Source organism: Lagopus leucura, unplaced genomic scaffold (genome assembly GCF_019238085.1).
Source record: "Lagopus leucura isolate 7727_CA_CO unplaced genomic scaffold, USGS_WTPT01 Super-Scaffold_73, whole genome shotgun sequence".
Taxonomy (NCBI): Eukaryota; Metazoa; Chordata; class Aves; order Galliformes; family Phasianidae; genus Lagopus; species Lagopus leucura.
This window is the reverse complement of record NW_024962252.1, coordinates 54,644,858-54,669,326: the sequence shown is the minus strand read 5'-3', so window position 1 is coordinate 54,669,326 and position 24,469 is coordinate 54,644,858. Positions and strand designations below refer to the sequence as shown.

The 24,469-nt window shown below is 36.8% G+C and overlaps 1 protein-coding gene across 1 annotated transcript in view; it reads right to left on the bottom strand.

Annotated features, from left to right (window-relative positions):
- The window catches only part of SYNE1 (spectrin repeat containing nuclear envelope protein 1), a 275,315-nt gene that overhangs the window by 81,730 nt on the left and 169,116 nt on the right, over window positions 1-24,469 (bottom strand). Inside the window, exons 86-95 of the mRNA XM_042893607.1 lie at window positions 22,230-22,352; window positions 20,513-20,695; window positions 19,443-19,586; window positions 14,884-15,078; window positions 13,708-13,848; window positions 10,067-10,234; window positions 8,461-8,622; window positions 6,282-6,476; window positions 3,434-3,607; window positions 1,601-1,792 (exon numbers count right to left, since the gene is read on the bottom strand). Of these exons, the coding sequence (XP_042749541.1) occupies window positions 1,601-1,792; window positions 3,434-3,607; window positions 6,282-6,476; window positions 8,461-8,622; window positions 10,067-10,234; window positions 13,708-13,848; window positions 14,884-15,078; window positions 19,443-19,586; window positions 20,513-20,695; window positions 22,230-22,352 (1,677 nt within the window). The remainder of the gene's footprint in view (window positions 1-1,600; window positions 1,793-3,433; window positions 3,608-6,281; window positions 6,477-8,460; window positions 8,623-10,066; window positions 10,235-13,707; window positions 13,849-14,883; window positions 15,079-19,442; window positions 19,587-20,512; window positions 20,696-22,229; window positions 22,353-24,469) is intronic.

Here is a 24,469-nt window from a genome sequence, read left to right as displayed (position 1 = left end):
AATATAAATATAACAAGATAAAATAAAAATAAAATAAATAAATAAAAATAAGAAGAACTATTTTTTGCCTGTTTGGGGGAAAAAAAAAAAAAAAAACAACACTATAAAAGAAGGGCTAGTATTCAGGAAGACAGAAGCTACATCGTATATTCTAGTTGACTGAGAAATAATTATATTTAATTCAATATCCTCTTCTGATCCAATAGCCTCTAAGATCATCCCATTTGAAAATGTAGGTGTTTCACTGTCCAAATCTATTTTCTTCTATAATCCCTAGGTGAAGTCTAAAAAATTGCTGGCAATTTAGAAAGGAAATTTTGCATGCATGTAGTACCTTAAATAAGTCATACTCTGCATCTGGGAATTATTTTGTTACTATTATAGATATTAGAAAAACATCGAAAAATCTGTTTTATAAATAAAAATAAGTTAAATGACACCATCATATTTTAAAACACAGCAGCAAATGTTATTTTGATTGCATGTAATATATCTGAATTCAGCATTAAATTCCCACATGCCACTGATAACATTTTTCACTCGCCTAAATATATGTAAGAATAACATAACATTGAAGATTGGGTTAAGCATCTCCTTACTGTTCTTAGGTCAAAATATTAAGCACATTGTGTATTGCCTCAATCTTAGAAGCAATAACAATAAACACTTATGCTTTTTTCCTTTTTTTTTTTTTTTTTTTTTTTTTTGTTCCCTTGGTTTTGCTCAAGCTATCTCAAACTTTATAGTTACTCAATTGCTAAAAATAGTTCTTAGAACATTAAGTGACTTTTCAAGCTAACCTCTCAGTAGAATTTAATCTGCATTACAAGCCAGAAATCTTTGAAGCTTATCACATTTAATTTGCACAGCAAAGCCCAGAGAAGAAGTAAAAGGAAAATGGGGGAGGAGAGGAATGGGTGTGCCACAACAGAGCAAATTCAAAACCAGGAAGTCACATTACATGACTGGATCTCATGCACGCATTCACTTCTCCACATGCTAATTTAACCTGAAGAGCGACTAAAACAATTGTTAAATAAAATTAACCAGTTGCAGTAAGCAAATCAATGCTTCTCAGAATAGAAACATAGAATGAGATTGAGGTTACATGTTTCTACAATATTTTGTGCCGTGTAATGATTTCACTGAGTATATATCATATTTAAAGGTCTTTTGTTACTTGATGCTATCTGTAGTGCTGTGCACAATGCATACATGGAAGCACACGTTCAGAATTTTCTTCTGTTGCAATAAGGGATCCTGCCTTAGTGAATATGCAATCTAAAGTGACTTTCAACAGGAACAGAGTATATTCAGACTATTCAGAGTATATTCAGTATATTCATCTACCTAGTTTATAATCGTCTTTTAAAGGCAGACAGTGAAACTCTATAGCTTCATCATGAAGCAGTGCTTGAAATGACAAGCTAAATTTTGCTAGGCAGTACCTTATTTTGGAGTGTAATTCCATTTACTAATTAAAGATGAATATCTCAAAATAAATCAGTAGAGTATTTTCACTCCTTTTCCCCATTGCATTAAACTGCCATGATATCCCTCAAACTCCTACCCACTGGGACAACTGCAACAAGCCACTTACCTGAATGTTGATCTGTTTATCATGGAGAACTTTCTGCAGCTCCAGAAGACTGCCCTTCAGTGTCCTGAGCTTCAAAGCCAGCTGCTCTGCCTCATCCTTAGTGTGAGCTTTCCCTTCCATAAGCAAGTTCTCGTTGTGCACAGAAAGCTCTGACAAGGCCACCACCTTCTGTTCTATTTCAACCAGCATGTTCTGCAGCAGCAAAAACAAAGAAGCAAATTCATACATTTTCCAGCATCTCACTTCTCCTGGCAAGGAGACCTGTGGCCTACCTCACCTGCTGGAAAGTTAACAGCAAGTCAGTTCTTTATTACTTTTCTTTCCAGTCCCTTTCAAAGTCCTTATGAAAACATTTACAAACATTTGCATTTGTCATTTTTGTTTGCAGCCTTTTTTTCAAAATTGGTAATTGAAGAGTTGTTTGAAACATAAGATTTGTTGCAGATGAGATGCTACTTATTTTCACGTTAATGGTAAATGGTGGCTAAGATGATAGTCTGACATCCATAATGTCAAGGAATAGAGCACACACAGAGTTACTTCTTTCCTCTTCTCCCATGTGCATTTAGTGAAATGCTTCCTACCTCCTCCTGTGTGTTGCTCTGGCTGCATTGATAAGCTTCTCGGTGTTTGCTCTTTCTGATTGGTGCATGATGGACTTAAGGATTTCTGAATAATCCTCTTTAGTCTAAGGAGAGACTTAAAGTGACAAATCTCTGGCATGTTTATTCTCAAAAGCTACTTTATTGTTGTTCCATTAACCATTCATGTATTGCAGACATGGTACATGTTTTATTCTTCCAAATTCAAAGCTCATACTTGCTCAAAAACCTAGACTGATATCAGTTTTTTTCCACTGTTCACTGAAGAAATGTGTGCAGGATAAGATGTCTCTTAAATCTGGAAAAAAAAGTAGGAATTTAAAAAAAAAAAAAAACAACTTACTGTATCAAGATTTTAAAAATCAGTTAAAAAACTGAAGTACTAACTCTTGCCAGAGTCATGTATCCTAGAGATTATGTTTAAAAAAAAACATGATTGCTTTGTTCAAATTCACAAGTATAAAGAGTGAAAAGGGGTCCTTAGTCTCCATCTGCCTTTTCTCTGTCTTATTTCAACTGTAATGTTTATACAGTTCTGAATTTTTCTTTAAAAAAAAGAAAATCCCCATTCATTTGTGAATTTGGATGACATGGCTTCAAATCTTTTCAGTAAAAGCATGTGCAGTTGACTCTTATTGCAGTAAGATTTTCCCCACTGGTTTTGGTACTGTGTTGATTAACATTAAAATCATAGAAGTAATAACTACTGATGATTAATTTTTTATTTGGAGCGTAGGTAGGAATTACTCCTACAGAAAGCACAGCACTGTCCCAGCCACCAATGCTAGTGGGAGTGTGTTCTTCATCTGGAAAAGGAGGAGCGGGAAAGTACTGCAGGTATTTTCACATGTATCAAGTGAGCTGCTCAACATCCCCGGTTTGGGAGGAGCAAAAACAGTAAGACAAACACATGGCCTTTAAAGCAAAACAAACAATTCCTCTGAAAAATACCATGCTTCAAACATTCTTGCAATATGAATTTCTTGTCTTCCTACTGTTATGTTAATGTGTGCTTTGTAAATCACCGTTTGCAATCTTTAAGAAGAAACAAAGAAGTCTTTTATTTCACAAGTAATTGATGAAACCAACTGAATATATATGGGGTGCTGAGGAGTTCAGAAACTTTCCCTCTACTAGTATACTGACTCACTCCACCCAATAATAATGTTAATGCTTATTATGAAGTTATGCCCTCCCTCTTTATCTAAGCACTACAGACTGATAATTTTACCTGACAATCTACCAGCTGAGCTTCCATATCCATAGGTTCCTCAGCAGTAAGGAGAGTATTGTCCAGCGTTGCACGGGTATTGAGTAGCCAGTGGTCAAGCTCATCAGCTTCACAGCGGTACCTTTGAAGAGTCTGTTCTTGTCGCTGTTCTTCCAGTTGCTCACTTAGTTTTTCCTAGAGGTATAAATTATAGCAATTTTTTACTTTTCAAGAGGAATACACCCTATCAATCACTTTAATTTTTTGTCCCCTATCCACTCCCATCTCTCACAACTTCTACGTAGTATTTTTTTAAGCCATGATAAGTATTGTTTCTTGTAAGTTGAAAACTTCACAAGATATTACCGAACATGTTTTTTGATGACTTAAATCCTGTAAGTCAGCATCCCACAGCCCAGACATCCTGACTCCTATCTGTCAGATATGGATTTGAAAAATTGTAGAATAGCTGGTCCCAGAGTTAGTGGTCTGCGACGTAAGGTCTGGTTGATGTCAAGTAACTAATTGTGTACGTAGGGGTCAAAACTCCTTGAGTCCTGTTTAACATCTTCATAGATGATCTGGATGATGAAAGCATGCTCCAAGTGTGTTTGCCCATAACAAAACTGTGAGGAATGGCTGACACATCAGAGGATCGCATCCAGAGGGACCTTAAAAGACTGGAAAAAGTACCTGACAAGAGCTTCATGGAGCTCAGCAAAGAGAAGAGCAAAGCCCCACAGGCTGGGGAGGGATGACTCCATGTAGCACTGCATGCTGGGGACCGATCAGCTGGAAAGCAGCTTTACAGAAAAGGACCAAGAGGTCTTACTGAACACCAATTTGAACATAAATCAACAACATGCAAAGAGGGCTAATGGTAAGTTGGGCCACATTAGCATCTGTGTTGCCTGAAGATTGAGGGAAGCAATCCTATTCCTCCACTCAGCCCTGGTGAGGCCACAGCTATTGTGTCCCATTCTGTACTTCAGCACAAAGTATATATGGAGCTATTGGATAGAGAAAAGGGGATTTCAGAAATAAGAAACAACTAGAATGAGACAGTCAGAGGATGTTTGTATGTATCAGATAGTGTGTGATCTGAGTATGACACAAGTGGTGTGCAACGAGGGGTGGAGATTATACTGGGTTTGGCAGGGATGGAGTTAACTGTCTTCACAGCAGTCTGTACAGTGCTGATTCGTATTTATGACTAAGACAATGTTGAGAATACACCAATCAGTATTTGGCTGCTGGCCAGGGTCAGCCCACCACACTTCTGTTCACGAACCCACTTCACAGATCTGAGCTAAAACATCCTGTTTTTAAAATAAGTCTTCTAATCTACTTCGATGAGCTGAGTACACATGCAGTATGAAAATGCAGACCTATATATGCAGGGTAAAATCTTTACAAAGGACATCATCTGTACAGGTTTTCTGATTGCCTAATTTTTATGGGGAAGTTATTAGAAAGTTTGAATAATTTAAAGAATAATGCTAAGTAAGAAGTATCCCAGGCAATTAAGAATTGAAAGTTCTCAAAATTTGGTTATTTACATTAACTCTACAGAAAAAAAATAAAAATAAAAATATTGCTAATCCACACTCAACAGCAAACTGTTTTCATTTCTTATTCTAGCTGTATTTCCAAATCCTTAAAACTTCCTGCAAGATTTTGTCTGTGAAATCAGAGCTATATAAAATGTACATTTAATTACTGAGTATTGGCTACATACAATATTTCTATTTCTTAGTCAAGAATATTGGAGTATACTTCTGCTAATCCTAATCATATTTAGGTGTAGTGTTTGACTTACGTTTTTTCTTACAATTATTTACTATCTTCTCCTAAGTGTCATCAAGATTACGTATGGAGCCAAAGCTACAAACTATAAGATCCTTATTCTATTTTGAGCTTTTTAATTTTAAATTAAAAGGCATTTTTACTTCTGAGAAGAAAATTTCTATATTAAGAAAGGTATTTCCTAAGAATATGTTCACTACCTGAAGTTACTGCACAGGACTAATGCAGCTGATCCACCCCATGACTCCTCTGTAATCCTCTGTAACCCAGGTAAATCTACAGAGCCAACTGTCAGCCTCTCTTCAAGAATCTGTTGATAATAGAAATTATAAAGGCAGCAGTTGCTGCATTTATGATTTCATTGTTTCTATTCTTAGAAATACAGCAGTAAATCCGCCCTGCAGCATTCAAAGTAACAAGCCTGTACCAAGCTTCAGCATGAATACATTTTCTCACCAGTATAATACACACCTGCTGCTTAACACACAACATTCCTACATGTAGCAATTGAAAAACAAACAACAAACAAACAAAAAAACCTATAATTTTTGTGCCAAAGATAAAGAAATAAAGAAGCATATCTTCCACTATAACAGTTTGTGTGCACATCACTGAGAAGATGAGCATAGACAACAATGCAGCAGTTTAGAAGAGGTATTACTTCAATGCTTTAACTTTCCCACTTCTCTTGTCTCCCAGCTTGGAGAAGTGACTGCTCAAAAGTTTCAGCTTCAATGTAGATAACCATTTTTTATACTTGCATTACTTCTTCTAAACAACAAATACCAAGAAAATAAAGCACCTATTGAGAAAATGTCAAAGAAGACATTAAATAAATATATATATATATATATGCTCAATGGATTTCCAAGTTCCACCTAATATTTTAACGAAGAAGAGATGGCATAAGAAGGTCAGTAATATACTAGTGAATGGAATTGTGAGAATGAAAATTAATTCTTTTAATTAGAAGCATTCAATGGTGACTAAGATCTTTGGTCAAAAGTGGCCCACAAAATCTGGAATGTAATCCAAAAGAGGCTCTTCTAGAGTTTTCTGGTACCTCTAATAGCTGCCTTTTTCCTGATGCCTTCATTCGAATTGTGGCCATTCGCTCTGCCAAGACCGTGAGAGTGGACTGCAGTGCCAGCTGGTCAGCAGCTTCTGCATCCAGTGATTCTGAAACCAGCTCCTGTGCTAATGATGTCTGAAGCTCGGTGATTTCTTCTTGTAACATTAGAATCTCATCCATCAAAGCCTATTTAGAAATGAGGGCAAATAAACTGGTTGTATCACTCAACAGAGAGAAGAAGGTATCTAAGGATGCATATCTTTTATATTAAAGAGAAATTGTCCAAGGGAGCATGAGGAATACAACATAGTACAATATATCACTGTTGGATTTCATTACTTATCTCAAATTTCAAACAAATCACTAGAAGGAATTTCTGTAAATACTATATATACAAGTTTGCTCTTTCAGCAAACTTTCTGAAGGGTATTCAAGTAGATACTGTCAAGATAATGAGTGAGTGAGTGAGTGAGTGAGTGAGAGAGAAACACATCAGTTGAGTTGATTTCCAGGCAGAGATTTACTAACTGGACAAATAGCTTTCAAGAATATCCACAAACATTCAGAGATGAACTCCATGATATTCTTACCACAGTTTTTAGCCTAGATAGATACCTAAGAAAAGATGCTGCATTACCAATCTCTTAGAGCAGTTTACTTTCATGTCTATGAATACATTTGGTGCTCAGGACATCAAGCAGTGCTGCAATAGCCAAATGTTATCCTTTAAAAGTCACAGGGTTCGTAAGAAAGACCCCATCAGACAGTTCTGAGCTATCAGAATTCTTAGATGGTTACAACTTTGGTGTATGCCTAATTACTGATTGATCACTTGATAAAGAACAATTGAGATGAACTTGCAGCTCTATTTTGCATTTGCATACAGTACTAACTCAATTTTCCAACATCTGGAGCAAGGGAATGACCAGAGTGCAATTTAGACAGCATCGTGACAGAACTGTTTCTCATTCAATGTATTATTTCAGGAAGTCTTTTGTAACATGTTGGCACTTCGTCACAAGGATGTGTACTCTGATGAACAACTTTGCAAGCAAAACCAACATATCGCATCAGACCTTTTTCATCCCTAACATATTTTAGTGTAATTATTTGAAAGTAAAAATTGCAAAATACCAGAACAAACATCTTACATTTTCATTGCAAACACAGTGAAAAGGAAAAGAAAATGAATCAAGCTGAGAAGCCTAGTCCATATTTCTTTTTAACTAACCAATTTTGAAATGGCTTAGTGTTGCAATTATACATGTAACAGTGGTTGAGATCTGTGGCGTTTTAATCCTTCTCCAGTCCACATGGATGGACAGAAAGATAGTGTAACCTCTTCAACAAAATTTTTCAGGGTTCTTTGCATTCTGAGGATAAACATCTATTAGGGAAATAATTAATCTGTATTTTAATGAATGCAGATATTTTATTAGTTTGACATTGAGAATCCAAAAATGAAGCCTTACAAAATGAGTCAGAATTAGAAAATGTTTTCCTCTAGCATCAAAACTGATAAAGTAAATTTCAGCATAATAGCTTGCTTTCACTCTGTCAGTAATGCTGTTACTAACAATCTGAAGAGGAAAACCTGGTCTGTGAATGAAATTACAGTATTTTACTTCAAATAATTACAGTATTCCCTTCTTATTAAGAGATCAACGTTATTAAGACAGCATTTTTTAAGACTTCCCTTGGGACAAAATTTTTTATGTTTTTTGGATTGCTTTGTTTAACAAAGCAAAAGTTATATTAAGACAAATACAATTTATCTGTATGGGTTATGATCTCAGTAATAGTGAGAATGGTACAAATAGTCTATATATACTAGCATATATTAATATGCTAATAGCAGTATGCTGAAAATCATGTGTGTAGGTGTCACTGAACCCAATCTTTGACAATACATTTTGTCAAAGTTAAACTCATAATCTATTCTTAATTATTTTTTAAAGCTTCTTTTTAAAAAAGAATCCTCATTACAACCTCTTCTGAAGAGGAGGAAGTCTACAAAGGCAAGACATATGGAGTGAATGTAGATTAATACAGCTATTGTATATTTCTGAGTCATCTGACCACAAAGAATACTGCCATCTAACAACAAAGAAACCTAAAGATACACAGATAATGCACGGTCTCACTTTATTTCTCATATATAAGTCTTTACCTGATGTTCAGCCATCTGGCTCTCTGGACTTTTGGCTGGTTCCAGACTCTCATTCAGTTTCATCTCAGTAGTCTCCATTTTTGTAGATATAGACTGTAGCGTATCCTGATATTTCTGTTGACGCTCAAGAGCTTCATAAAGTGTGCGCTGCTTTTCACTTATCTGAAGGGAAATAAGAGGTATAAATACTAGCCTCTGATGAAAAACTGCAGAATTTTAGAGGTTGGCAGGGACCTCTAGAAATCATATAGTCCAAGGTCCCTCCTAAATCAAGTTTCCCTGGAAAAGCTTGCACAGAAACATGTTCAGGAGGTTTTTGAATATCTCCAGTGAAGGAGACTTCACAACATGTCTGGGCAGCCTGTTCCAGTGCTCTATAAATTCCATAGTAAAGAAGTTTTTTCTAACATTCAAATGGAACTGTTCCAGTTAGTGTCGGTAGCCCCTTCTTCTGACACCGGGCATCATGGAAAAAAAACTTGGCCCACCCATTTAACTCTCATCCTTTACATATTTATAAGCATTGATAAGATCTTCCCTCAGCCTTCTTTTCTTCAAGCTAAACAGTTCCAAGTCACTCTGTCCTTTCTCGCAAGGGAGATGCTCCTGTCCCCTGCTCATCTTTGGAGCCCTCCACTGGACTTTCTCTAGCATTTCCCCATCTTTCTTGAACAGGAACCGAGTCTAGAACTGAACTCCAGATGTGGCTTCATCAAGGCAGAGGGGGAGGAGAACCTCCTTCGACCTGCTGGCCACAGTCTTTCTTAATAAACGCCAGTATAAATGTTGGCCTTCTTGGCCACAAGGGCACACTGTACACTCATGGATTTTCTTTCTCTTCTGCTTCATACGTCTCTAGGCTTATGAGACCAAAAAGACTTGCACAGTCAGTTTTTGAAAGTATATACTATAAAGAAAACCAACCGCATTAAAATTATTTATCTGTTTAAACACCATCAGTCGAATTCTGTGACTGAAAAAAGCTGCTTTATTCAAGAGGGAAACCTTATGGACATTCTCAGGCATTCTAGATTTTATGCACTCAAACATATGCATGCATACCACTTCATAGAGCTAAAGTTCTTAATATTCTATAGTAGTTACTGTGCCTTTGCAAAGAGTTAAGATTTATAGCACGTAATCAAAAGTTGAGCCATTTTGATATAATACCACCTGACTATACTACACTATTATGCAAAACTGTATTAAGCTGACTCAGTATTTGGATGAATTGAATGTTTATGCCAACATTTTCAGTATGATTTAAGTACCATTTTAGGTTATGGAATACAGTCTGAAAACAGCTAGCATTTCTGAAAGCACCTATCGATATTTATGACTTATTTTTTCTTAATGGAGGCCCATCCTGCACAGGCTTTCAAAGAAAAAACAAAGACAATGTAATATGTCAGTTAAATAAATAGTCAATAAAGTCAGTTAATTAAAGTTTAGTTAAAGTCAATAAATGTCAGTTTTGCAACTGACAATTCTTGTTGCCACACAAAAAGTCAAGAACTTCAGAAGAAAATACTAGCTAGGCAAGTTCATTATATTTTATTCCTCACAAGTAAGCCAATTGTTTTAAGCCCTCCAGATGCAGACTTACCACATTCTTCAGTGTTTCCCAAGAACGCTGCAAATCATCCAGTTTGGCACTAGCAGCTGATTCTAAGCCTGGTTCATAAAACTCTTGGGTGGCTGAAGTGCTGGGCTGAATTTTAGCAGCTTCTGTTTGCAACTGTTCAGCAGATAGGGCTTGGTAATATGCAATGTCCTGCAAGCATAAAGCATATAATTGCACTTTCGAAATGAAAGACAATGTATAACAACATCCCTTCACATACTGATTCATTACATATGTGCAGAAATCAAGTCACTCCTCAGGCACAGTCACTTTCTTGGGCTCTCCTAACTGAATCTGCAGATCCGCAAAGAATATCACCTGCCCCAGAAAACAGAATGTCATCCAGCAGCTGCATAGGTATGTTTTTTCATTTCCTCCCCTTCTCTGGAAAATGAAAAGATGTGAGCTCAGGACATCTGCTTCCTTGATGGACATTTTTACAATTGAAGTGCTGTAGAAGCACTGTTGTTTATAAGGGAAGGCAGCTGCCATGACTGTATTAGAAAGACAACTCTACCTTACATCTCTACCTTTTCAAAGACTCTCCAGAGAACCATAAGACCCAAGAACGGACTGTCTAAATCTGTTTAATGAGGTATCTCTTCACAAACATATTGAGAATCTAGAGAAATTAGATGATGAAGGCTTTAGTGATATCCAGGAGACAACAAAGAATAGGTAACAGCTTAACACAGTATTCAGGACACTGAGCTCAGAGTTTTTGACTCTGATCGTAAGTGACCTTTGCAAGTCATGTCTGCATCATGTCTGCAGGCAACTCCTCTACTGGCTTACAGTTACTATACAGTCCCCACCTAGTCTTCTCTAGAGACAAAAAGCCAACCAAGCTGTGCTTCTGGGACAACATGTAGAATAAGTGGCTGAAAGGGAAAAATAACCCCTTTACCTATCTTTTCAACTACTTTTTGGAGTGTATAACATGACTGTTTTCATAAAGGTTTTTATGCTGACGGCATGAATCCAAATTTTCTCACACACAGTTGATTTGGTCTCCCCCAGAAAGGCCACAAATCTCATCCTTCCTTCATGAAAATTAGTCAATGTACAGTATTCAAGCTTCTTGGTTAGGATGCAGGGGCAAAGGATGCATGCAGATTTCAAAAGATATTTAACAAGGGCTGGTGCAAACTAGGTGAGTTTTCATAATGGGAGGAGGAAGAATGATTAAGTAGTCTCTGTACAAGGAGAAATGAAGATATTTAACAGGTGACCCAATGCTGAAGACTTGAATCACAGGACCAGCTGTAGACTCCAAGGCTTTGTGCCAAGAACATCATGTTTTTCAGTTTGATTGCTCTACATCACATATCTGGAAAACAAGCTTTTTAAGATGTGCTAAGTTTTAATCAATTTTATCTTGGGTAAGTGTGAGAAATGTTAGCCCCAACAGGTTCTCCTTCAGTATTGTAGCAGAGATGAAGGGCCTGATTTTACTATGCATTAGAATAATTAGAATGTACTGCATCAAAGGACTGTTGCCTATTGCTGAAACACTCTATAGCATGAAATCCTCAGCTTTTTAAAAGTTTAGGCTTTTTCTTTTCAGTTCTCTCCAGTTGTTTTAGAGAAGTGTCAGTATAAACATAACAACCCAGGCAACTGTTACTTTACAACAGTGACAATCTATCACTTTCTTGCATTACATGCTTTTGTTTTACTTTGATTCCATACATAGGATCAATATTCTCAATATTTGGTGCTTGTTTTGTATTTTTTTGGTTTGTTAGCAATGCAAAAGTAATGCATAATTATTTAAATTCAGAAAACCTACATTTTATCCTTAGGAGGTAATGGAGATACTAGAAAGTTTTGGTGGAAGATTGTACAAAGATTGTGAGGGATTAAATTAGAACAGTCTTAAAAACTCAATTAGTTTTGCAGAGGTTATTTTTACTGAATATTTCTTAATTTGTATTTAAGCTTCTAATTCACTCTCCTCTACAATTATTATTATTACTACAAATGCTTCTTTTTATTATTATTTTATAAGCCTTCTTTCATGAGGTCTCCCTAATCATCCATTATGATCAGCACAGACAGTTTCATAGTTTCTTTTTCTTTAATCTCACATGCATGGTAACCTAACTATTTTGTAAGTAAACCACAGCATTTTGGATGTTCTTCCTCAGGTTGCCTAGTAAATGAAGTTCATTTCATCATTAACCACATTGAAGAAATCTTCATCTGTAAGTTTTTGTTGTTGTTGTTGTTGTTTATTATTACTATAACATCAGAAAATTTCTCTTTTCCAAAGATCTTCTACTTGAAATTCTGCCCATGTAAATCACAGGCCTTAAAACTTGTGTCTTAGTGTCAGGCCATGATACAACACATTTTCAGTGGATTTTCCTTATTATTTGAGTTACTGAAGTTTTTCATTTGCTTTATTTTGTTTTCACTAAATGTAATGCACTGAGAATGGATTTGTTTATTGGGAAGTACGCTGCTCCTGGCTGTTCAACTCTCACTGATTAATAGTCTTGATATTTTCTTGGTATGGAAATATACAGCTGCCTTTCTACTGTAAGTAAACATTACTGGGAAATTTCTGACTATCTGAAGTAACAGAAAAAGCCTTCTGATGCATCATTTAACATTTTTATTATGTCTTTGAAGAATGGCACCTTTATTTCTATCTTCCCTTAAAATTCTTTTTTATACCAATTAATGAAAATGAATCAGTTAAATTTAGCAGCTTTTAAAGTACCATATATATGTAATGGAAATTAATGTAGGGAATTATTGGGCAATTTGCTCAAACTTTTCTCAACCTACTCAGCAATGCAGCACTATGCTACTGTACCGTTAAAGTCTGCAGGAGTCAATTTTGGAACCAGCCATAGATGCAAGAAACAAGCAACCACAATACTTTGAACATTTTGAATTGAGTGAGCCAGTAACTGTTCCTAATTTATAAACTTCAGCTTATTATTATATGTGTTCTTTCATGTGCATGGTACTCAGTGTGCTGGTTCATCACTCCCATTTCAATTGATGCTGCTGTACACTTGTTCCTAGTAGAAGCGTCAGAGTCCTTCGTTTTAGTATAAAATGCAATTTAAGTGATTTCACTCATCTTTCTCATTACTACTTAAAATAGGCTGTCACTGAAATTATGGAATGAACAATACATGAAAAGAATACGTAAAAGTTAATACTTGAAATGGTATTAAGTGGAAAGCACCAAAGCTACAATGACTGTGGTACTATAAGATAGATGAAAATGGACATGATGAAATGTTTTATTGTTGAAAATTCAATGTTTCTCAAGATGCAAGATTCCATTGTGTACTGCTATGATCATATAAAATAAAGTAAAAATAGAAAATAGTAGTGACATAGAAGAGATTGGTAAATTTAATGTAGATTTATTTAAAAAACAGAGAATAGCTGTTATGGTGAGCTTACACATTTTAAATTCAGAAGTCAATATTTGAATAAAGTTTGAGCTAGAACCTGAAGGTTCAGTTAAGTTAGATATAAGGAACTGAGGCTCAGTCTCTATAGTTAAATATTCTTTCATGGGATTAAATAAACTTCCACGGAATGGAACCATGCATATCTCTGACATAAAAGCTGAACGAATGCAAAAAGAGAGGTACCTGGTTAACAGAAGCATCTGTATTAGCCACAGGTGAGGGAGAGCGACAGGCAGGTGGAGAGGAGATCTCACTGTTGGTTCCCTCCTCCCCAGACTCCTCAGTGACAGGGGAGAGGAGCGTGTGACAGCGACCAGCAGTCATCTGCCACAGGAAAAGCAAACCCCAGAGCACAGGAAGAAAATTGGTTACCTTATCTTAGGTTTACTTAGACTGAGATCAAAGCAAGAAAAATAACATACATTTGGAATTAACTCTATGGTATTTAGTCATCACTTGTGCTCTTAACATTTGCCAGGTAAAGTTGTGGTGAATCCATGGTTTTATTTACTTATTGTACTTTAGTATGAACATTCTCTCCTGTAACCTAATGAATTTAAAAGGAAATATATAGCCAGCAGCTTAATAATAACAAGTTAAGGTTTGTCTAGATGTCTTCTAATACAGTCAGGGATGCATATGGAAATATTATGGAGAGCTATAAAATAAAGCAGTATTGGTCTCAGTACCCAGGCCTGGTTAGAACAACAAAAATTAGACTTAAAATATAAAAAACATATAATCCAATAGTAACTTGTGCTTTCTTCTTCCCTAGTGCTGTTATACAGTGATAAACCCTGAAATCTGCACTCAATTTCCACTTGGGCCAAACCATCAGTGACATCAGCAATACGTTTGTAATGAGACCCAACAAGAAACAGACAAAACAGTTTAATTCAAGCATGAGGCCTATGCAGTACCCACCTAGTTTTAATTTCCACACACTTGCATAAGAATACAGCAGCATACTGTTGAGTACCACATCAACATTTTAATAAAGGAGCATTAAAAATACAGTCTGTAAAATGCACACACTGCAGCATGTTATGAAATAATGTTTTTTCTGCCTTTATCTTTTTCCTGCAACTCAGTAGTTTATCAGTGTTTGTTCTCACATGCTGACAGTGAAGAAAAAGTAATATATTTGCATCTTATTACAACTGCCACTGGTACTTCGATGAGTCTCAAAAACCCATATAAAGCAAAATACAGAAAGAGGAAGCTGAAGTTTGCCACAGCTCAGCCATTTCAAAAGCAAAATACAGATGTGAACTGTGACAACTTGCTACACAGAAGTGTTGCAATCATGCAAAGACAAATTGCTAGGATAAACAGCACTGAGACCAATTCCTTCCTTACCATAACCACTGAGGGATGTGCAGGGTGTGCTGGGAGAAGGTCTGAATCCAGCTCCTCCACTCCTTCAGAAAGCCCCTCCACTTCGGTCACTGTCAGAAGCATAGTGGCATGTTTCGCTTTCATCGTTAGCATCTTGCACTTTGAATTCAAAGAAGCAATTTGCTCCTGGTATCCTTTGATCTTCTGCGCCAGCTCCTGAGGAAACATTTTATACCTTATGCAGAAGCAGCCAATACAGATTACAGGACTAGCAGCATTTCAGCTTCTGTGGAGCTTCCCCTCCTAGCCCAGCCAATAAAATCATAGCACTGCCTCTCAGAAACCCTGCATAAGCAGCAGCACTATCTGAAAAGCAGGATGTTGATTGTGGAGGGAACAAGTCAGGCTGCATCTCACTGCACAGCTAAAGCACAAAGCAGAGAGCTTAGAAGTGAAACCGGAAAAGTACTGTGAAACCCTCTGTGATCACTGCAGAAGTGAAGGACACCTCATACTTGCATCCAGCCTGAATTAGCACAAATTCTGTATGCTTCATTTTACAGAAAAGGGGAATGTCTACCCCTTGTTCTTTTCTACTTTTTTTGAAATCTGTTTGTGTTTATCTAATGGAGATGAAGCTTTTCCACATATTGCATGCCTTGAAAATGAGGTCATACGGGAACCAGAACTGTAAAATTGCATCGTTCAGCTCTCAGCAGAAAGAACAAATAGCTGAAACAATAACTCACAGAGTTTAACAAGATCAAATGTAATATGAACAGTAAGTCAGATAATAAGATAAAATGCAGACTGAATTATTTATGCTAGTGTTCAAATATATTTTATTTTATTTTGGTTTTGCTTATGTCTTCGGAGTTAAAAACTTTAAAAAGCATTGGTGAATCTTGCTTAAAGTGAGATTTTAAAATATTATTTATCATGGCTATTAAATGGTCAATCTAGTGGTGAAATACCATCACAATAAGTTTACTCAGAGAAGAGATATGGAAATGAATGGCTTGTATTATCTCATGCCCTGTATTGCTGCCTAGTTCAGTGTCTGATTTCAAGGAATTAAACGCATTTATTTCAAAAAAATAGCAATAGCTACATAGAATCTATGATTCTATTGTATGATTCAGTGACTTTTCACATTAATGCTAAAGCTATTTGTCCTGCCTCCCTGGAGACTTAATAATTTGATAGAATTTTTATTTGTAAGGTAAAATATACATTTCTTTATGCTTGTCTGTTAATTTAGCCTGCTTTAAAATTTTTACCCAATTAAAGCTTTGAAGGAAAAATAGCAACGGAAGTTGCAAGATCTATCATAATAATAAATGCATAATATAAGCTGAAATATGAAATGTAAGGTAATATAAGCTTTAACAATCAATTCATAAATATCTTAAAAAAAAAAAAAAAAAAAAAAAAAAAAAGAAAAAAAAAGACCACCACTTCAGGCAAGTAGAACAGAAAGATTATTCTGATTATGAAACATCTTCAGTAAATCATCTCCTCAGAGTCACAGTGCAGAACTATCCCAGTGAAAAATGCACTATTAGAAAGTGGATGCACTGCAAAGAATGCTGATGATGCTTTCTGTCTGAGAATCAATGCTACCTGGTCACTGCCATGTCAGCAACAAGAGGAGCTCCTTTGGAGTTTCACAGTTCACAGCTGGAGACTAAGCAAAGCATAAAGCAGACAACTAGATCAGTTGAAAGAGAAACTGCAATCAAATCAAGCCATAGCTTTTTAATCTAGCAGCTGGAGTGCAGTTATCTGCTCTGTTTGGCAAGTACTAGTCATTCACTAATGTTCAATGAATGACACATCTCAGGGACACACAAGTGGGAAATGTATTATAATTCAAAATATTCAATACAATAACATATCACATTAATGTCTAATATGCTGAGCATCTAACATACCTTCTACAATTGAATAAAAGGAAAAAATAAAAGATGCAAAAATGTGATTGTAAAAAATATAAAGTAACCTACATAGGCAATTTTTTGTATGGTAATGTATATCCATTAAAGTCAAAAGTATTCACGGAATCACAGAATGGCTAGGGTTGGAAGGGACCTCAAGAATCATGAATCTCCAACCCCTCTGCCACATGCAGGGCCACCAACCTTTCCATTTTACACTAGACCAGGCTGTCCAGGGCCCCATCCAATCTGGCCTTGAATACCTCCAGGGACGGGGCACCCACAGCCTCTCTGGGCAGCCTGTTCCAGCACCTCACCACTCTCTGTAAAGAACTTCCCCCTGACATCCAACCTAAATCTTCCTTCCCTCAACTTAAAACCATTTCCCCTTGTTTTCCAGTTATTTACCCTTGTAAAGAGTTGATTCCCCTCCTGTTTGTAGGCTCCCTTTAGGTACTGAAAGGCTGCAATGAGGTCACTCTGCAGCCTTCTTTTCTCCAGGCTGAACAAGCCCAGCTCTCTCAGCCTGTCTTTGTAGGGGGAGGTGCTCCAGGTCCCTGATCATCTTTGTGGCTCTCCTCTGGACCCTCTCCAACAGCTCTCTGTCTTTCTTGTACTGGGGGCTCCAGACCTGGACACAGTACTCCGGATGGGGCCTCAGAAGAGCAGAGTAAAGGGGGACAATCACCTCCCTGTCCCTGCTGGCCACCCCTCTTCTGATGGAGCCCAGGATCCCATTTGCTTTCTGAGCTGCAAGAACACACTGCTGGCTCATGTTCAGCTTTTCATCCATCAGGACTCCAGGTCTTTCTCTGCAGGGCTGCTCTCAAGGACTGCTCCTTCCACTCTGTATGGATGCCCAGGATTCCTCTGGCCCAAGTGCAAATCCTTGCACTTTGCTCTGTTGAACCTCATTAGGTTCACCCGGGCCCACCTTTCAAGCCTGTTGAGGTCCCTCTGAATGGCATTCCTTCCTTCAACCGTGTCAACCCCACCACTCAGCTTGGTGTCATCACCAAACTTGCTGAGGGTGCACTCAATTCCATCATCAATGTCATTGATGATGATGTTAAAGAGCACCAGTCCCAAGACAGACTCCGGGGGATGCTGCTCATTGCCAGCCTCCACCTGGACTTAGAACCATTGATGACCACCCTCTGTTTGGGGCCTTTCAACCAATTTCTTATCCATCGAGTGGTCCACCCAGCAAATCTGTTGTAGGCAATGCAACACAAACCCACACCCCTCCAATTTGGAGATAAGGATGTGGTGGAGAACCATGTCAAAGGACTCGCTCAAGTCCAGGTAAATGACATTGGTCACCTTTACCTTGTCCACCAATGCCGTCACTCCATCATAGAAAGCCACCAGATTGGTTAAGCATAAGTATGGAGATACTTATCCATATTCTTTCCTGAAATTCTGATGAAACTGGGTATGGTAATCTTAGTTACAGAGTTTAACTGCTGTTACATAAATACACAACAGCATAAGCTTTCTAGACAACTGTGTATGTTCCTTTAACTTCCATCCTCCTATTTTCATCCTAAACATGGGTCCTACAAATATCCCTTTACGTTTTTGCTCATGCAGGCTTCAACAGGGAATCTCATAACTAAAATCTTCTTAAAACAATAAGACAAGTAACAGGCACCTAGACAGACCTTCCCTTTAAAGTCATGTAACAACATACAATCCCTTTCTGTGACAGTGCGCTTTCCCACAACTACTTAGCAGACAAAATATTTTAAAAAATCCATATCTTAGTCTCTTAAAAATCTTACAAGTGTGAAACCTTTCCCTCTCTCTTTCCATTTCTTCTATTTTTTTTATTTTTACTTTTTAAGGGAAACCACTCTGCATTTATAGTAAGCTACTTCTATAAGAACTTATAAAATAAGAATTTATAATAGAAAATGAGCAATACATACAACATTAGGCTACATTACATAATACTACCAGGAGGTTTTAATTAAAAGGCAAAGAAATTGTGCCATCTGCTGTCAAAAGTGATATACAGATATATTTGACTCATTTTCCATCCATAGAAATAAACAAAAGATAGGAGCAAGGAAGTGGGGTTGAGAAGCCCCCATGACAGCACAGCAGTGAAGGCTCCATGGAGGCTGTTTTGACTCATTTGAGCACTTAAGATCAATAAGTTTGAAGACAGAATTAGTAACTACACGGGACAAAACTCCCCCCAAGCCAACTAGCTAAGAAGCCTTTGGAGTGTCTCTTGCACAGTATTCCACCAGATTTACTTGTGTTTGCTGTGATTCGGGTACCTTGGTGTCTTTGTTAATGGAATGGAAATAAGTTATCGCTAATTTGGTAGCAATCAACTGACTAAATGTTCAGTAGCATTAACAGGGAGTGCTCCTCAGTCAAGTATATATGGTAACTGCCTCTTAATTACATAATGCTTTAGTGCCTGGAGATTAGGATACATTTAACTGAATAAACAAATGAATACTCCAGACTGTACTAACAGCATGACTTTCCTATTGAGTATTAGTTTACCTGTTCGGAGAGCCTTTAAGCATGCCTGAAAAACTACTCAGCTATCTAATTAAACTTACTTATGAAAAGTATTGTGGCCTGTGAGTTGCCAATGAGCGCGTGTTGTTATGGCTTTCCTACCTCATTACGTGAAATCTGGTTCTGGAGTTCCTGGATGTTGCTGGTTGCTACTGGCTTGTCTTGGATCTCACGATGGGCACTCTCTATCATTTGCTGTAAATGTTTCATCTCTTGCTCGTATTGCTCATACTGAACCACAGCTTCCTAGAGAGGGGAAAAAAGATTTGAGCGTCTACACACACACAAAAAAGGATTTATTTATGCCAAGCATGACTAATCTCCCTTCTGAAGTGAAGCAAACTTACACATAAAAGGCACATCTGGATAAGTACAGCAGGAATCAAGTCAGGAAAACATCAGTCCACTAAGATATATGGTAAACTGCAATGAATTCAACTGTTTAATTTAACTGTTTCCAGAAAATAGTTTAGATGCATTATTTTTTAAGATATTCAATACTGGGTTGAATCTTCAGATTCCCATAAATATCTGCACTAAGAATACACACCAACAGATAGCGCTGCCTAGTCACCTAGTCTGACAGTTTTGCTATAGCACTTCTTCACATAAGGCCTTCTTCCATGAAGTGAAAGATTACATGAATTACTTAGATTTCACAGAACCACAGAAAATACAGCCAGGAGAAGATTCTGAAGATGGATTCAGACCATTATCCTATCAGTATGGTATAGGTTCATTCCACCATAGACTCACTAGAAGCTCATCTTCTGATGAAACAGGGTATGGTAAATACAAGGAAATTGGGTTTTAATTGATTGTGTCATTTCATACCAAAATATGTAAAAATATTTCCAAAGTACATTATAATAAACTTTCCTGCTAGCTGGTGATAGAAAAATACATTGCAAACTCATGTAGAAAGATTAAAGATAGACAGCAATAAAGGCTTCTGATCACTGTGGATACTTAAGCATAAGGAAGATTATGGTGTCAAATATACATTTTAAAAACATGGAGTCAGATGACTGAAACAGTGTGTGGAATATCTTAATGATATGACATGGGAAAAAAAGGAATGGACAGAGATGTGAAAGCCTTTGTTTTCTCTGAAATTTGTAAGGCACTTTTCAAGTTACTTTGAATAATACACAGGACAAAATTATGCTTACCTGCATGATGTTGCACTGCTGGATGGCAGTGTGCTGCAAGCGGCTGGCCTCCTCCTGGAGCTGGAGTGCACTGTGACATATTGGCAGGCTGGTGACCACCTCTTCAGGAATCCTCAGAGCACTTTGACAGACTTGGACTGCATGAACCTTTGGCTTCAGTGATTCCATTTCAGACAAGAGATGCTAGAAAAAGTCAGTTCCACAAATAAGATACTTTTGCAGAACACCCATCTGATGCAGCAAACAACAAATGATGAATTCACAGGCTAAAACAATGCATAAATATTTTATTTATTTATATTTAAATACAATCAAGGTACATTTTGGAATTATTCATATATAAGATTCTTTTAAAATATTAATAAAATATTAAGTATTAATAAATCAAAAGGCCTAAATAATAGGCATAAAGGTAAATAATGAAATAGAATATTCAATCCTATTTCAGGGTGTCTATGCACAATAATTTTTCTGTTAACATATTTGAAAAATAACTATATGAATTCCACAAATCTGTATAGGAGTAATATACAGAGGAGATTTAGATTAGATGTCGGGGGAAGTTTTTCACTGAGAGAGTGATGAGGCACTGGTACAGCCTGCCCATAGAAGCTGTGGATGTCCTGCTATTCTGTGATTCTATGCATGACCTTCAGAGAGAGCACAACAGTCTTGAGAGGTGGGTCCATGTGAACCTCATGAAGTTCAACAATGTCAAGTACAAGGTTTTGAAACTGTGTTGGGTCATAGAATCATAGAATCATAGAATCACCAAGGTTGGAAAAGACCTAAAAGATCATCCAGTCCAACCATTCACCTATTCCCAATAGCTCCCAAAATCCAAAGCATGAATGCAGGTTGGGCAATAAATGGATTGAGAGCAGATCTGAGGATAAGGACTTGGTGGTTCTGATGAATGAAGAACTAAACACAAGCCAGCAGTGCGTGCTTGCAGACTAGAAAGCCAACTGCATCCTAGGCTGCACCAAAAGATGTGTGACCTGCAGGCTAAGGGATAAGAATCTCCCTTCTACTCAGCTCTTGTGAGATCCTAAATGGAGTACTGCATTCAGCTTCTAGAAAAAAGAAAGACATGGACATATTAGAGTACACGCGGAGAAGGGTCAAAAAGGTGATCAAACGGCCAGAGCACCGATCCTATGAAGACAGGCTGAAAGAGCTGGACTTGTTCAGCCAGAAGAGAAAGCTTCTCTATGTAAGGGAAGACCTTACAGCAGCTTTCCAGGACTTAAGGTAGCCTACAGGAGAGATGGGAAGGGACTCTTTACAAGGTGGTAGGACAAAGGGTTTTAAACTGAAAGAGGGTAGGTTTAGATCACACAGTAGGAAGAAATTACTCATTATGGGGATGGTGAAGTGATAGGACAGGTCGCACAGAGAAACTGTGGATGTCTCATTCCCTAGAAGTGTATGATGAAAGGTTGATGGGACTTTGAGCAATATGATCTGGTGGAAGGTGTCCCTTCCAATGGCAGGGAGATTGGAACTAGATGATGTTTAAGGTCCCTCATTCTATGATTTGAAAATCATTCTATGATTCCATTCCTTATTCATTTGGCTGTAATTTGGGGATAGAATATGAAACAATTACCCACAAAAAGAGATACCAACACCACAAACAGTCTTACCAACATTCAGTATTCTTCGTGCAACCTCGTGCTACTAAAGAGCTAATTTTGAGACCCTGCACTTTTACCTGTCTGTGAGACAGTTGCTCTTTCAAGCTCAAACGCCCAAGCTCTGGAGAGGTCAGGGTGGCTTGGGCTTGCTCCAGAGCAGCCTGCAAGGCTCTCAGCTCAACTTCAAACTTCTTCATGTCCTGTAACAACAACAAATTTGTGAATGATTTCATGAATCTGAAAAAAAAAAAAAGTCACTATAAATATACATCTGTCTGGATTTTATAGTTGTGTTCCTTATTACCTTGTCAAATCTAAGTCATAATTTTGAAAAGGAAAACTGTTGCAAGTATTATGAGAGTGTGGAAAAATAGGTTTCACAGCAAGAGCTACTATTTTAAGCACTTCATCTTTCAAACTCAGTATGTATGTCACAAAGCTGATTTCAAAGAGTCATAATCCTAAAAAGGAGATCAAGATGTCCTCTAGTCCCCTTCCCAAAATAAGACAGAACAGGACAGAATTGGGCTATCTTTTCAAACCTTTTCATTCTTAAAAACACTGGCAGCAGTGTCTGTGTCTCTACAGATAACATATTCCAGTGATCCAGTACTGTTATTCTGTAGATTTCTTTCTACAATGCTTTGACATGAAGCTATCTACTACTGCGATTTCTGTCCTCTACTTATTAACAACAGATAGGAATAAATAATTTTTTAACCTCTCTGAATACTTCCTATGTCGTATTTCAGTGCATTTTTTCTTTCAAATTTATATTTGTCTCACTATCATTACTGGACTCTGTTCATGTGCAAAACTATAGTTGAAACCATGCTCGTGATTGATAGGTAGAAAAGAACCACTTCACATGTCCTGACAATTATATTCTTTTTTTATTTTATTTTATTTTATTTATTTATTTTCCATACTGACTGGATTGTTTTACAAAAACATTCACTTATTTTTCTATGATCTACATTATTAAATTCAAGATCTTTCTACAGGGTACCTGTAGCCAGTAATCCCTCATTCAGATACACAAATAATTTTTTCTTCCAATCTAAGGGTAACAATTTGCTTTATCCTTGTTGAATGGGAGCCTAAATTTTTTCAGGTGTCCCATGTACATTTGGTGTTATCTAATCAAATTCAAAGTTATGGTCTCTAAAACACCATCCAACTTATTAATAAAAATATTAACTACTAACAGCCCAGAGGAGAACCTGAAAGATACTACTTCACGTATCCCATCTTTAGGGCTGGGAACCATTGATAATTACAAACCAGGAAAATTTCTAAATATCTTTACACCTACTTGATACATTTTCAACTACGTAAGCTTATCAACTTCTAATAACAATATCTTGTGAAACATTATTAAAATCAAGATATATGACACATTGTATATTTATCTATGTCTACTACCTTTATGTTAAATGTGATTCTTTTAATATGATTTTCTTTCTTTGCAAATCTATGTTGACTTCTACTCATTTCATATTTTCATGTAACAGCTTACACATATTCAATTATTCTGATATTTCTCTAAGAACTGAAGTTAGTAAGTTTCATTCTACTCTTCTTATTTTTGTGCTTACTCAATGGGAAAAAAAAAACAAAACCTTCAGCCCAGAGGAAGGAGGTGATACTTTCGTTAGAAAGCATTGATCTCCCCAAGCAACCACTAGTACTGAGACCCCACTTCCTAAGATGAGAGTGAACACTGCTTGCTGATGAAATTAGAGAAAAATTTAATTCTAAAAATCCTCTACGTTCTCTCTTTTTGCTTCCACGCAGCTTTATTTTTTTTTTCTTTCCATTTAATTGAACTGCTTCTTATATCAACCTCATCTTTTCTTTTTCCATCTTTATCCCTCTGAGGGTGGGGAATGAGAGAACGGAGTGGTGGACCTTAGCTGTTGATCTGTTCTTAAATCACTACAGTGCTATATCCTATAAAATACTGTGAAATAAGGAAAAAAAAAAAAAAAATCAGTATTAGTTGTGATCATCCTAATTATTGATGATAGATTATTCTCAGCAGCCAGTAGGTATTATTTTCCTATTTAGTTGTGTTGAACTGCATCAGTCAACAGCAAAAGGAATCCTAAAAATATACTATACTAAAAAAAAAAAACAACTAAATTATTTTGTCAATTTAAAAAAAAAAAAAAAAAAAGATGTAAAATTTAACACCCAAAAGGAAAGAGTAAATAGAAAACTCTTCTCCGCTTTTCTCTGTATCTTGCACCTGTCTATAATGCCTTCATACATAACACATGTATAACACACATTTACATTAACAACAAACACATAC